The sequence below is a fragment of the Pocillopora verrucosa genome, chromosome 12, assembly GCF_036669915.1.
Source record: "Pocillopora verrucosa isolate sample1 chromosome 12, ASM3666991v2, whole genome shotgun sequence".
Classification (NCBI taxonomy): domain Eukaryota; kingdom Metazoa; phylum Cnidaria; class Anthozoa; order Scleractinia; family Pocilloporidae; genus Pocillopora; species Pocillopora verrucosa.
The window spans coordinates 6,938,398-6,952,867 of record NC_089323.1 but is presented as its reverse complement, the minus strand read 5'-3'; the positions used below and the strand labels follow the sequence as shown (position 1 = coordinate 6,952,867).

At 41.6% G+C, this 14,470-nt stretch overlaps 1 protein-coding gene across 1 annotated transcript; it reads left to right on the top strand.

Annotated features, from left to right (window-relative positions):
- The first annotated feature begins 89 nt into the window (after positions 1-89).
- On the top strand, positions 90-14,354 carry LOC136277240 (uncharacterized). The gene is made up of 9 exons (XM_066158980.1): positions 90-271; positions 1,517-1,827; positions 3,301-3,513; positions 4,593-4,754; positions 9,876-10,026; positions 10,107-10,345; positions 11,235-11,463; positions 12,269-12,552; positions 13,444-14,354. Exons 2-9 carry the CDS (start codon positions 1,519-1,521, stop codon positions 13,573-13,575), a joined length of 1,719 nt encoding a protein of 572 aa, XP_066015077.1. The 5' UTR covers positions 90-271; positions 1,517-1,518; the 3' UTR covers positions 13,576-14,354.
- Positions 14,355-14,470: the final 116 nt, after the last annotated feature.

Here is a 14,470-nt window from a genome sequence, read left to right as displayed (position 1 = left end):
CCTGTTAGGAAATATCTCTTCAATATATATAATTGTGTTTTTCCCGGAAAGACTGAGCGTCAAGTCAGAGGTCAATTTCGACGAATCGCTATCCTTTAGCTTCTCAGTCGTTTGTTTCAGAACAGGACATACATCCTTTTCCTCGTAACTTTGCCGTAATTCGATGAATCAAAGCGTCAAGAAACACGTTCCTCTTAGGATCATTAAGCACCTGCCAGTATGACCACTTAAAGACCCCTGGAGCTTGCTTCCCGTTCGTTCTAGATTTGAGGTAATGTTCTTGCTATTATTAGAGAGCGTGTTTACAGAGTGAGCTATCCAACCTAAGTTCGTGTGATGCGAAGGGTTTGTAAGTCTTTGCTTAGGTATGTATGTTTAAAAGAGACATAATCTTCATGAAACAGCTTAATTATGAACAAGAAACAAGTCAATGGAAATCAGAGGACCGTAGACTCGTCGAACCAAAGGTCCATTAGAGACAATCTCTTTTGAGTGACCAAGTTTACAAAAGCAAAAATTTCGCTCAATGTCATTAGTTCTCAGAAGCTCTCATGAAGAAATACGTCCACTTTCTTCGCAAATTATTTGAAATGTTTCCATTTACGACCCTGCCAAGGCTGGTCACCAATTTACGTGTGAATGAGATTTTGCAACGAGCAAAACTAATACGTGTACGGTATCAAAGTTGTTCTTTCTTAGGGCTATCTCCATAACACGGTCAAATGTCCAGTAGCCGGGCACACTCGCCCGGAACTTAGGAATTTTACAAACTTCCTACTGAAAGAATTTTCGGGATCGCCTGACATTTCTAAACAAACCGAAAAATATGACAGCAAAGGAAAGTTTGAAAGAATATTTCAAGAGAAATTATCTGAAAATTGTCTAGCTTTCAGGTATTTTATAGTCTGTTTGAGATCGTGAGCGGCTGCCGGGCATTTAGCCACAGTTTGTAAGAAGTTGCAGACGTTGTTTTTATTTTCCTGCAATGTAATTGGTTTCGTTAAACAAGCTCTGTGGAAAGTTCATGTGTGGGACAATTTTAGATGAGAATTCTTGAAAGCTCAGAGTAGAATTTCCGATACGCCACTTTACAGTTGTATACTTAGATGCAAAGTCTTTGATTTGGAGTGAGGCTGAGGGTGACCATGTTGTGATAGAGACCAATGTCTAGATAGCATGATAGCGGGGACAACTTGTTGCAACTATTCGTCTAAAATTAATTGGGGAATTTCAAACCAGTCTGGATACGCGCAACATATTGCAATGTAAAAAATTCTGATTTGTGAGATGAAACAAAGATGATTTTCACAAAACTTTTCCATGTCACATGAAGCAAACTGTCATACTGTCATTACGGCTTGTTCCCTGAGATGTGTCTAAGCAACTTGTCTTGGGTCTTGTTTTCGCGTTCCTTCTGCCAAGTGTGGAGAGCGAGAGATATGAATACTACGCCAAGGCTGAAAATAGAAGAAATTAACTGAAGGTGAATGAAATACAAATTTATAATCTTTTGCAGAGATGTCGAGTGTGTCCTGGAAAGGTGGAGAATCAAAAGGACAAGAGAAGAAAGATAAACATAAAAAACGAAGAGCAGAAGGTCAACCAAGCTGGTATGAAAAAACTGTTGATGCAGATTTCAAGGAGGAAGAAATAGACATCCCAAAGGATAAGGTGGGACTAATTTTAGGAAAAAAAGGTTGGAAAAAAATGGACATAATCAGCCGAAGTGGAATCCAGGACTTAGTCATCAAAGAAGATCTTGTTTACATAAGAGGAACAGAAGAACAGCGCACCCGTGCGAAACAGATTATCGAAAAGGTCTTGCGTGTGAGTTTCACATTTATATTTACCCCTTTTATGTTATTATTTATTGTGCTGTTTGTGTTATGTCATTCACCTAACTTTCTTTAAGCCGTAGAAAAACTTTCACAAAGAAAAGTTTGCACTGATGGATTTTAGCAGTTAGCGTACAAGTTAGTGAATGATAGCGGGTCACAATTAGGCCCACCTATCTTCCATCCTTTCCATCTTTCCTTCCTTCCATCCCTTCATTCTTCCATCCTTCCTTCCGTCCTTCCTTCCTTCCTTCCTTCCTTCCTTGCTTCCTTCCTTCCTTCTCTCCTTCCTCCCTCCCTTCCCTCCTTCCTTCCTTCCATCCTCCCTCCCTTTCTTCCTTCCTCACTTCCTTCCTCCCTTCCTTCCCTCCTTCCTTCTTCCCTTCCTTCCTCCCTTCCTTCCTTTCTTCTTCCTCCCGTCCTTCCCTCCCTCCAACTCTTACTTCCTTCCTTCCTTCCTTCCTTCCTTCTTCCCTCCCTCCCTTCCTTCCTCCCTCCCTCCCTTCCTTCCTCACTTCCTTCCTCCCTTCCTTCCCTCCTTCCTTCTTCCCTTCCTTCCTCCCTTCCTTCCTTTCTTCTTCCTCCCGTCCTTCCCTCCCTCCAACTCTTACTTCCTTCCTTCCTTCCTTCTTCCCTCCCTTCCTTCCTTTCTCCCTCCCTTCCTCCCTCCCTCCCTTCCTTCCTCCTTTCCTTCCTCCATTCCTTCCTTCCTCCCTTCCTCCCTTCCTCCTCCATTCCTTCCTTCCTTCCTCCATTCCTTCCTCCCTCCCTTCCTTCCTTCCTTCCTTCCTCCTTTCCTTCCTCCATTCCTTCCTTCCTTCCTCCCTTCCTTCCTCCATTCCTTCCTTCCTTCCTTCCTCCATTCTTTCCTCCCTTCCTTCCTTCCTTCCTCCCTCCATTCCTTCCTTCCTTCCCTCCTCCATTGCTCCCTTCCTCCCTTCCTTCCTCCCTTCCTTCCTCCATTCCTTCCTTCCTTCCTTCCTCCATTCTTTCCTCCCTTCCTTCCTTCCTCCATTCCTTCCTTCCTTCCCTCCTCCATTCCTCCCTTCCTCCCTTCCTCCCTTCCTTCCTTCCTCCACTCCTTCCCTCCTTCCTTCCTCCATTCCTTCCTCCATTCCTTCCTTCCTTTCTTCCTTCCTTCCTTCCCTCCTCCATTCCTCCCTTCCTTCCTTCCTTCCTCCCTTCCTTCTCCCTCCTTCCTTCCTTCCTCCTTTCCTTCCTCACTCATGTCCTTCCTCCCTTCCTTTATTCTGTCCTTCCCTCCTGTCTCCCTTCCTTCTTTCCATTGTTCCTTACTAATTTCCTTTCCTCCTACTTTTTTTTTATCTCCTCCTTCGTTCTTTTTTTCCTTCCACTGACCTTTTGCATCACCTTCATATCTCCTTCCTTCTTTCCATAATTTTTCCCCACCCTGATTATTACATATTCAGGCTCTTTTTTTTCGCATTTGAATCATGTCAACTAGGGAGAAGATAGCCCTGACCAAGGGTCGTGGAAAAAGTTGACCTTCATACCAGAAGATTGCATGGCTAAAGTAATTGGGAAAAACCGCATGAATTTGAATAAAATAGAAGCAAAAACTGAGGCAACTTTGAAAGTCTTTGAGAGGAATAGCTTGTATATCAAGGGATCTCCTGAGAGTCAGAAGTTAGCTATTCGGGCAATAAAGGACACCGTGGTAAGTCTTTTTGTGATACGAAGAGTACTTTGTGGGACTTTTTTTAGGTGGATATCACTAAGGGATAGAATACCAATCCCCAGTGACTCCCAGAATATTGTTAAGTCGCAAGCAATGAAACGAATCAGTAAATGAACCGTCAATTAACTTGATTTTGCCTGTCTGTGCTTGCCCGTAAGCTCAATTCAAGGGAAAACGTCCATAATTTACCACCTCTAGTGAAAACCAATTTCCCAATTCTTAATGAAAGCACAACTTGATCGCCTGCAGAATCTTCGTTCCCCTTATGGGCCTGATAAAAGGATTATAGTAACAGACTTCAGTGACCAGCGGATAAAACATATCTTTAACGGCAAAGACATCAGTGGCCATCATCAAAAATCCCACGCAAAACGAATCATTTTGAAATTACAGAGGTGTACACTTAACAATTATTCGCCTCAGGCTCAGTGAATATTGTTGAATAATCGTATTGTGGATTATTCAACAATGTTCTCTGAGCCTGGGGCAAACATTTGTTTTAGTTTAATTGTCTCTTGCTTTCGAATTCAGTCGTGAATTCTGTAATTAAAGCATTGCCCATTTTTTTGTGACAACTAAAGTGACTACTCGTATCAAGATAAGCAAGGAGTCTTAGCAGGTTTATTAAAATAAATTAGCAAAACCTTCGTATCTTTCTTTTTAAAAAAAAATTTCCGCCTAACTCAGTTGCATCTTTTGTACTCATCGCAATTGAATTTTCTTCTATCGCGATTATCACTTCTAGGAGAACGAGAGGCAGTTACTTTGAAATTTACCTTGCGCTTCCTCGCGAGAGGTGATTTTAGCCAGATCTGACGCAATCCTCGACCAATACGAGCGCGTGCATCCCAGTAATCACTAGAGGCCCCAGTTGTTCGTAGCTCAGAGAACACTTACCACTGGATAAATCTCTATCCGGTGGATAGCGCAGTACGTTTTGTTAACACTTATCCGCTGGGTAGCGTTTTATCCGTTATCCAAGCGTTAAGCGTTATCCTAGCTTCGAATAACTGGAACGTTGCATACATATGCGATTATTATTTTTCTCCCCCATGAAGAAAACTAGCAAGAAAAAATTCGTCGCACGATTTGTCCATGTGGACACAGCACATTTGGAAGAAGACCATGAGTTTAAGCTCTCCATCGCGCAACCCTCACCAAACACTACGACGTGGGACAAGTGTTTCAAGCTAGAACTACAGGATGATCCTCTAAAACAGGTATGTCGTTAAATTCAAATCTGAATTAACGAAAATACCTACCAACAAATTCTGTGAAAGCTAGTAATTTCATTTTTTCTCACATAATTCAACCTAATTTGTTATCATTTTTTCGGAACCCTCCTGTGAGTACTGGTAGAGGGATTCCACCACCGTTTCACTATGAAAAAAATGGTTAAAAAAATGGTTGAGACTCTCATGGAAACAGAACCAGTTGTACTGGTCCTTCCACTGGCGAGATTCGATCACTAATTATCCTTTCTAATTATCACACATTCTCTTAAATGTCCCTTGTGAAAATTTCTCGGTACATCGAGTCAATATTTCTTTGAAGGTAATCTAGGAGTTTTAATGATATTGCTAGTGTTATATCCGGGTATCCACGCATATTGCAGGCTTGGCTGCTAAGCCTAAGGACGTTTTGGATACGTTGGATCTGACTAATTTCGGTGTAAAAACTCTTCTTGTATATTGGAGTCTGTTCCGTTACAATTAAAGACTTTGCGACACTACAAATTGGCGACGAGGATAAAAGACAATCGGATAACAGGCCAAGATGAGTTTTGAAAGGTTTTCGTTGTCACCAGTTAATTTAGAGGCGACAAACTTGGCGGATGAGTGGAAGTTTTGGCTCGATGCTTTCGACAACTACCGAATTGCTACGAAATTAGATAAGGAAAGCGACGACGTTCAAAAAGCTACTCTTCTACATCTTGCGGGGACGGGAGTCCAGCGTTTGCTCTCAGGTTTGCCGGGAGAGAACAAGAAATTTGAGGAAGTTAAACAAGCGTTGAGTGCACATTTTCAGCCGAAGAGAAACAAGTGGGCAGAGAGGCACAAGTTTCGAAAACGTGCTCAACTTCAACATGAATCACTTGATACCTTCATTGCAGAGTTACGTATGCTGAGTCTAACATGCGACTTCGGGGAAGCAAATGATGATAATATTCTTGGTCAAGTTATAGAGAAGTGTTCTGACGGATATCTACGAGAAAAGCTACTACAACAAGGAGAGACTCTTACACTGGAAAAAGCCCAGACGCTCGGGAGAGCAATTGAATCTGCAAAGAAGGATACACAGCTACTTGGGGGTCACGGGGCCCAAAACGTTCCTGGAAAATCTGATGTTAATGCGGTAAGATTTTCAGTAAATAAAGCGAAAGAAAAAGCCTGCTTTCGCTGTGGAAAAACGGATCATCTTGCTAATAACGAAAGGTGCAAAGCTAGGAATGCACAGTGCATAAAATGTAAGAAGACTGGTCACTTTTGGAAATATTGCAGATCAAGAGAATCAGAGAATAAAGAAGATGTAAAGTTTGTCCAGCCAGTCCAGCATCAGTCAGATAAGTCTAACCCTGAATATGTTTTGTATACTACTAATAATGAGGGGCTGGGTGTTGAAACTGATGTTGAAATCAATGGTAAACTTGTTCAAATGATGATTGACACTGGCTGTGCTAAAACCTTGATCCCGAAACAGTGGTTTAGAAACAACCTGAACATTCCTCTTAACCCAACCAATGTCAAGTTCTCAGCTTTTGGTGGAGGAGACCTCAAGTGTTTAGGAGTATTTGATGCTAAACTGAGATGCAATAAGATGGAAGTAATGGAGCCAGTGTATGTGATCGATGTGGAAGGTCCCCCCCTGTTGGGAAGAAGCGCCCTGTCCACCCTCAACCTTGTAAAAATCCATGCAGTAGGGGAGAGCCCAACCAAGGCGAGGGAGAAGATCTATCAGGAGTATGAAAATCTCTTCAAGGAAGAGCTCGGAGACTTTAAGAATTATGAGTACAAAATTAAAATCAATTCAGATGTCCCTCCCAAGGTACAAAAACAAAGGCCAGTCCCTGCACCCTTAGAGGATAGATTGAAACAAGAAATAGAGCGAATGATCCAAGAAGATGTGATTGAAGAAGCGACAGGAGCATCGTGGATATCACCTGTGCAGATTGTCTACAAGGGGAATGGAGAATTGAGAGTGTGCGTTGATCTCAGGGAAGCTAATAAAGCAGTGGTAAGAGAGCGGTTTCCAATTCCTAGAATCCAAGACCTGTTACGGCAACTGAGTGGGGCTCGGATGTTTTCGACTCTGGATCTAAGGAAAGCATATTGGCAGGTTCGCCTAGCGGAAGAATCTAGAGAAATTACATCGTTCATAGCCGCAGGCAAAGTGTATCAGTTCAAAAGGCTGCCCTTCGGACTTGCGTCAGCACCAGAGGTGTACCAAAGGGTCATGAGCATAGTGTGTGAAGGCTTATCAGGTGTGCTTAGCTACTTTGATGATGTTGTGGTGTACGGGTCAACACCAGAAGAACACTGGAAGAATCTTCGTGCAGTGATGGCTAAACTTCAAGACTGTGGCCTTCGTCTCAATGCAGACAAGTGTGCCTTGGGCATGTGTGAGCTGAAATTTCTAGGACACGTCATCTCTGCTGAGGGCATTAAGCCTGACCCTGACAAGGTAAAAGCCATTGCAGATGCACCAGTACCTCAAAACCAAGCTGAGCTGAGATCATTTCTGGGAAGCATTACATACCTTACACAGTTTGTTTCCAACCTTGCAACAGTGATCACCCCCTTACGATATCTTACGCAGAAGGGTGTGGTGTGGAAATGGAGTACAACAGAATCCAATGCCTTTGAGGAAGTTAAAGAGCTTCTGATTAAAGCACCATGCCTTGCACACTACTCATTGGAAGCCGAGACCAAACTTGTAGTAGATGCCAGCCCAGTCGGTCTTGGGTGTGTCTTGCTGCAAAATGTTGACAGCCGTTGGCAGCCCATATCTTATGCGTCCAGAAGTCTAACTGCTGCAGAGAAGAGATATTCGCAGATCGAACGAGAGGCAATGGCTGTGCTGTTCGGATTGCAGAAGATGCATTCTTACATTTATGGTCGCCACGTTGTCGTCTCGACTGATCATAAACCACTACTTGGCGTATTCAATAAAAACACTCAATCAATTCGCCTGGAACGGATTGCTTTGAGATGTCAGGACTATGACTTCACACTCACTTATGAACCTGGATCTGAGAACATTGCAGATGGACTGTCAAGATTACCTTTGAACGCTACTGTTACAGAAACAAGTTTTGTTGAGGAGCATGTACACTTTGTCAAAAGTGCTGATGCTTTGCTCTCAATTGATGAAATAAAAGAGGCTGGAGAGTCTGACCCTGAATTACTAGAGGTGGTGAAGGTACTTGATGGAACCCAGAACCTGGTAAATAATAAATGGAAACATTTAAAGATGAACTGAGCTTTGCACAGGGCCTACTGTGGCGAGGTCGACGAATTTATGTTCCTGAGAAGTTGAGAAAAAAGGCATTGACCTTGGCACATGAGGCTCATCAAGGTATTGTGCGTTGCAAGCAACGCCTTCGTAGAATTCTGTTCTGGCCGGGGATGGACTCTGATGTTGAAGACTACTGCCGAAATTGCGAGACTTGTGTGCGCCTTCAGCCACTACGACGAGACACACCTAATACAGCAACTCCTCTTCCCGATTACTGCTGGGAGAAGTGTGCCCTTGACCTGGTGGGTCCATTTCCTGGAGAGATCTACATCATGACTGTTGTTGATTACAGAAGCAAGTGGCCCGAGGCTATTGTTCTTAAGCGTATTACAAGTGAGAGTATAGTCACTGCACTTGCAGATATATTTGCACGATTTGGAAATCCAAAAGTTCTGATCACGGACAATGGACGTCAGTTCGTAGCTGAGGAATTCCAAGACTTCATGAAGGCAAATGGAATACAGCACAGAAGAGTATCACCCTATTTTCCACAAGCAAATGGGCAGGTCGAAAGATTTCATAGGTACCTAAAGCACAGTATCAGAGCAGCAGAGTTAGATGGTCTATCCTGGACAGAGGTTCTGCCCACAATCCTGCAAGTTTACAGATCCACTCCACATGCCGGGACTAACATGACCCCGGCTAAACTGTTTCTCAACAGAGAGATAACAACAAAGTTGCCAACAGTACCAGAAATGGATCAGAACAACCCTGAAGAGAGGTACAAGGAATACCAGAGGAAGTTATGTGAGTATACTGATGCCAAGCGACATGCACAACAACATAACCTAGTACCTGGGGATATTGTATTTGTAGCAAATACAAAATCTGGAAAATTGATTCCCACGTTTGGTCATCAGAAGTATGTCATTGTTCGTAGCAAAGGACCAGATACTTTTGAACTTGTCAATGCTGAGACTGGACAACATCTCACTCGTAATGTGAAGTTTCTTAGTAGAGTTCCACGCATGGAGCTACCAGTTAATGATGACAATGACAACGGCTGCTTGGAGTCGGAAGAGTTCGCTGGGGCAGCGATGCCTCCTTTGGATCAACTCGGATCTACAGTCTCGGATGATAGGAATCCCGCAGATAGTGGTCCTCCCTACTCAGCAATGGAATTGAGACGTTCAACTCGAACACCAAAGCCAAAGAGAGATCCGGACTTTGTTTATGACTAGAACATTGTTTTAGTTCTTCTATGTTAAGTTGCGTTGTTAGAATGGACTTTGAACTTTAAATAGGTTAGGATGGGATGTTATATCCGGGTATCCACGCATATTGCAGGCTTGGCTGCTAAGCCTAAGGACGTTTTGGATACGTTGGATCTGACTAATTTCGGTGTAAAAACTCTTCTTGTATATTGGAGTCTGTTCCGTTACAATTAAAGACTTTGCGACACTACAGCTAGCAGAAGTTACATATCAATCCATTCCGTCCGCCAAAAGCAAATTTAGCCAGCAAGCTTCGTCTCTAAGTTATTCAGCCACCTGTGGGTGAGTTTCCCTCTGAATTAAGGTCTTTGGAAGTAAAAGGAAAGCATTACGAGAGATACAGCATAAATGTCCAGAACTGCAGTTGCTTCTTCGTCTTACATTGTAGCTATATATAGGTTTTAATACCAATGATGTAATAAAACCAAGTCGCAGAATCGTCATCAAACACGGAAGAGAAATTTAGAACGGCAAACACCAGGTCTATTTTGACTCCGAGACTTTTTCTCGTGCAAGAAACTGTGCGTGATGGTTCTTGTGTTCGTCTAGCTGTGAAAAATATTTTTTCAGGTCTTACCGGCTAAATCAACTAATGACTATATTATTTCAAAGGAAACACCCTCTGGTTTTGCGGACACGGAAAGCCTGAAAGAAAAGGTGCTGGGGATTTTGAAGCGAATTCACCAAGAAAAGGAGGAGGAGATGGTCGTAGTAGATATTTGGTGTCATTTTGGTCACGCCTACCTAATCAAGGTTGATGAAGGTCAGTCCTGCAGATTTTATGAGTCTTTTGGTGAATTGGTGAGGTATCAGTTAGAGATTTTTGTATACTTCTTTCGGTAGATGAAGAGGATGACATTTTCACCCTGGGGGAAATCAAAGATAGAATTGAATCAACTGATGACGATCGTTGGAAGACATTCTTCGCGGAAGTTGAGACAATCGAAGTTGAGCAGATTGAAAAGTCTCTCAACGCAGAGAACAGACAGTCTACAACCTCCACAGTTCACAGCACAACAAGTGATGACATACGTTACGATCTCACCTTCTTCACTCCATCTGGTTTGGAAGTTCGAGTCAAGGTAATTTGAACATTTAGCAAATCATTTTTTCTGCCGGGGTGGGGCTACTGTCGCCTCTAAACTATGGTCGCTAAGCTAGGACAAGGTATCTTTGTCAAGCTACAGGTAAACAGATGTCGAACCCAAGCTAATTCACGTCTCCCTCAATCGTAATGAAGTCGCTCAATGTTATAGATCACCTGATTAAAAAAAATCGACCAATCATGAAGTGCAATCTTGAGAAAATTAAGTTCCGTTGTTCGGTAATCTGTTAAGCATCGTTAATGAGGCTCATGACGCTAATGTAATTCTAATTGTGTTTTACTGCCATTTCGTTTTCTTTAAATTAACCAATAAAAATGTTCGATTGAGAAAAATGTTAGTTTTCCATCCTACCCATCCTAATCCGAGCCACGTTTTTATTCACTCTCTTAAGTCTCCTGAAGGCGTGTTTCTACCCTACCAAAATTTTATTAACGATCTGGCCTTCTATACTCTATCAAACCTACGATGTCGGTTGATTTTAAGGTAGCTCTGTGAGCATCATGGTGTTCTATTAACCAGATTGTATCAAATACTGTACAGGGAGATAACACGACGAATCAAGGAATATTGTCTTGATTTGTGATCGTTATACCTTGAGCAGTTTTAAGTAATTTTTTTGCAGGTGAACTCTGAGCTATCGAAATGGAGCTTGTTTACATTCTTAAAACTGCAATAACAGACAAGCATGATTACACGTCTGGCAGAAAAGAGCCTTCTGTCGTTTTCTTTCGCGTCTGGTCAGTTAAAGAATATAAAAGTGTTGCTAAGCTGGTTCACCAAGATTTCACTTACAGACGGTGTAAATTAACCGTGGCTCGACCAAATTTTATCTTTATAGATGTTAACATTATCCCTCTGTTATCAGGTATGGCTCATAGAAAAAGAACCCGGGACCGAAGGCGGGACCTTGGCGTTCCGTCACAGCGCTCCACTTCCTGTCAGAAACTCCTTGACACAAATCTTACCTGACGAGCATAGTGGAGATGCATCAAACTCACCAATTTTCCACATCTGTGATACATTTCATCAGAGAATGAAACTCGACATTCTAATGCCGTCTGTAGGATTTGATTGCCGTTTGAAAATACGAACATGTGAGGAAACATTTCTATCAAACTTGAGAAAAAAGACGTAAAATGATTTTACAACATTCTGCATGTTATTTGCTTCTCCAGATATGACTTTGGATCATTAATGGTTATCTAACTGCTTACAACGTCTGGCATTTCCTTCCCATTCTGTCCACAAGAACAGAAGAATTTCAGGCTAAATAGGTTATTGGCACGCCAGACTAAGCTTGATAGCCACCTTTAGCCTGATTGGTGAAAGGGCAGGGCCTAAAATTTGAATATAATTAACTTAAATAAGTGATATTTGACCATTAAAAACTGAATGATGATGTCCCACGTACCTTATGGAAATAACTTCCTTCTCAAAAAAACTACAATTTCCGAGAATAAGCAAATGTCTTTGTGAAAGTGGAGATTGTGATTCCAATTTTTAAACACATAGCCATAACAATCTTCAACAAATCTTCATCAAAGACAGTTTTTAATTTTTCAACTTCCTCCAAATTGTAAAATCCCTAACTTTGGATAGCAAGTTGTTGCTATGGTGGCTAAAACGAATTCTGCGATGTTGAATTTAATTGAGTACACTTAGTGTGATTGGCTAATGTACCTGTCTGGTCACAGGTATTCGATTTGAACCAACTGTTCGATTAAAACTCAGCAGAATAATAAATTAATGAAAACAAAAAGCAGTTGGTCCACCCATCACATAAGAAGAAATGGTTAAGCCTATAATTTAAGGTTTGAGACTCAAATGAGAATATTGCATGCATTTTATTATGCAGAATAAAAACGGACATAGCCTGACCTTACTTCTTTCCCCTTTTAGTTCCAAAGTTTCCACAAACAAAGACACCACAAGCAGAAGAAGAGCACAAAATTCTAGAAAACTACCTCATGGAGATGAGGATTGAAGATGGTCAGCTGAAGTTTCCACCAATTTCCAAGCTACCAGATGGGTTTGACCTTTTTTTTCAGCGTCGCAGCCTTCGAAAGAGATATGAGTATGAAGATGACGGAGACATGTTCACTTTGACTGTTTGCAAAGACCAGTCAAAAGAAGTGAATGCCGACCAGACTGATGCGTACAGTTTCAATGAATCAGAAGCGAAGGTATCGCTAATCATACACAAACAGTTTAGCACTTATATGCATTTCCCAGATTCAAATCCGTCCTCACCATCAGGTGCATATCTTCAGGAATATAATTTTTTCTTTGTTCGCTCACAGGTAGCTCAGTAAGCAGTGTGAGTAACTATAATTTAGATACGTTAAACTTGACTATTTTGTGGAGCATATGGAGATACATTTGTAGGATTGAACGACTTTTATTATACATGTTTGCATAGGAAAGCAGCTGATTCGGGCCTAGAGCCAGATGTTTTAGTTTTGTCCTAAGACTAACTTAAGTCATTACCATGTTGCATTGCCTGTTTTCCTCTCGCTATAGATGCCTGAGATATTAACTGTCCACCAAAAAACTAGCTTCTCCCTTTGCTCACTGAATCGTCGGTGCGTCACTTACTTGCATCATACTGCATTATATCGCATCACATTACATCACATTCCCATCACATCACATCACTTCACGTCACGCCAGATCACATCACACACGTCACATTTACATTGGCATTCATATTCACATTCACATCACGTTACATTCACATCAAATCACATTAAATTACATTCACATCACATTCACATCACATCTCTCAAAGTGAACAGTTCGGTGACGTGTCTTTGTTAATTACTATGCAAGATACAGGCAATAAGCGAAAAAGGTTACTTATTTAATAGTTATGTCAACTCATTTGTAAAATTTGAGTAAGATTCGGTACTAACTATAAGTAAACTTTTGGTAACAAGAAGTGAATGGTAATTACTTCAGAGCTTAAATGGGACCAGTTGATGTAGGTATTGCTACAGCATTTGTATATTGTTTTTAATTTGTTTGCATTACTAATATATTTTGTTTCTTTGATGTCCTTTGTTAATCCCGAAAAGCCGGATGTTCATCTCCACTGTAAAGAATGGGACCAATTACTAAATGAGGGAAACTGGGAACCGGAGCAGATTACTGCCAAGCTTCCTAAATTTTTAGAGTTTTTACGGAAAGTTCAGGGAAACCTGTTATAGCGAGTGACGAGTGATTCCAGCGAGTAGCGAGCCTCCAAGAACCTCCCTCCCTAAGATACGTCACAGCAAGATGCGTCTGTTTGTTACGTAACCTGGTTGTCCTGTGACTACATGAGGAATGTTGATCACCCACTTCACCACATTAACTTCTATAAAAATTGCATATGGACTTCTACCATGTATGATCTGGTCACGTGTCTGTTCCTTAAGATTATGATTTTGTTTTTAGTGCAAACCTACGATCAATAAACGCGTTGTGCTATATCTGTCGAAATAAATTTTTTTCCTTCTAATACTGTTACATCTAGGGAAAAGTATGCTTTGTGTAAAAGACCATGAAATCTTCTGCCTCATCACCTTTTAAACCTTGTCTGGCTAGGCAACCAGTCTCCAGCGTCTCTCGCTTTAGAGATTCAGAAATGCTTCTAGAAGGGCGAGTGCTGTAGGGCGTTTTGGATCTCTAAAGTACAAGCAGAGAGATCAGTATAGTGGATGTAAGAAATGACCACGAAGTGTTCTTTAGAGACTAAAGAAGAAGTCCATGACACTTGATTATGTTATCTTTTGGGTGGGAGAGCTTATCTTTGAAACCGCCAAGCTGGAATTTCATCCGAGAGCACGGTATACAAAGCTGAATATGTTCTAAGGTTATAAGCCTACGTGAGCTGAATGCGTTTTTTTTTTCAGCTGTAACAGTAGGGCCTTTGTTTACGAGGAAAATAATCTGCAACTTATATGAGACGCGAACTTATCGTACAAAGGGTACCTTTCCACTTTTATACACCGCTGCTCATGGTTTTTAGCGTGTCTTTAATAAGCCGCTGCCGAGAAAAAATAAGGGAACAGAGAGAAGAAATGAGAGCGTTGAATATGTCGGTGTAACTTAAGTTATTTT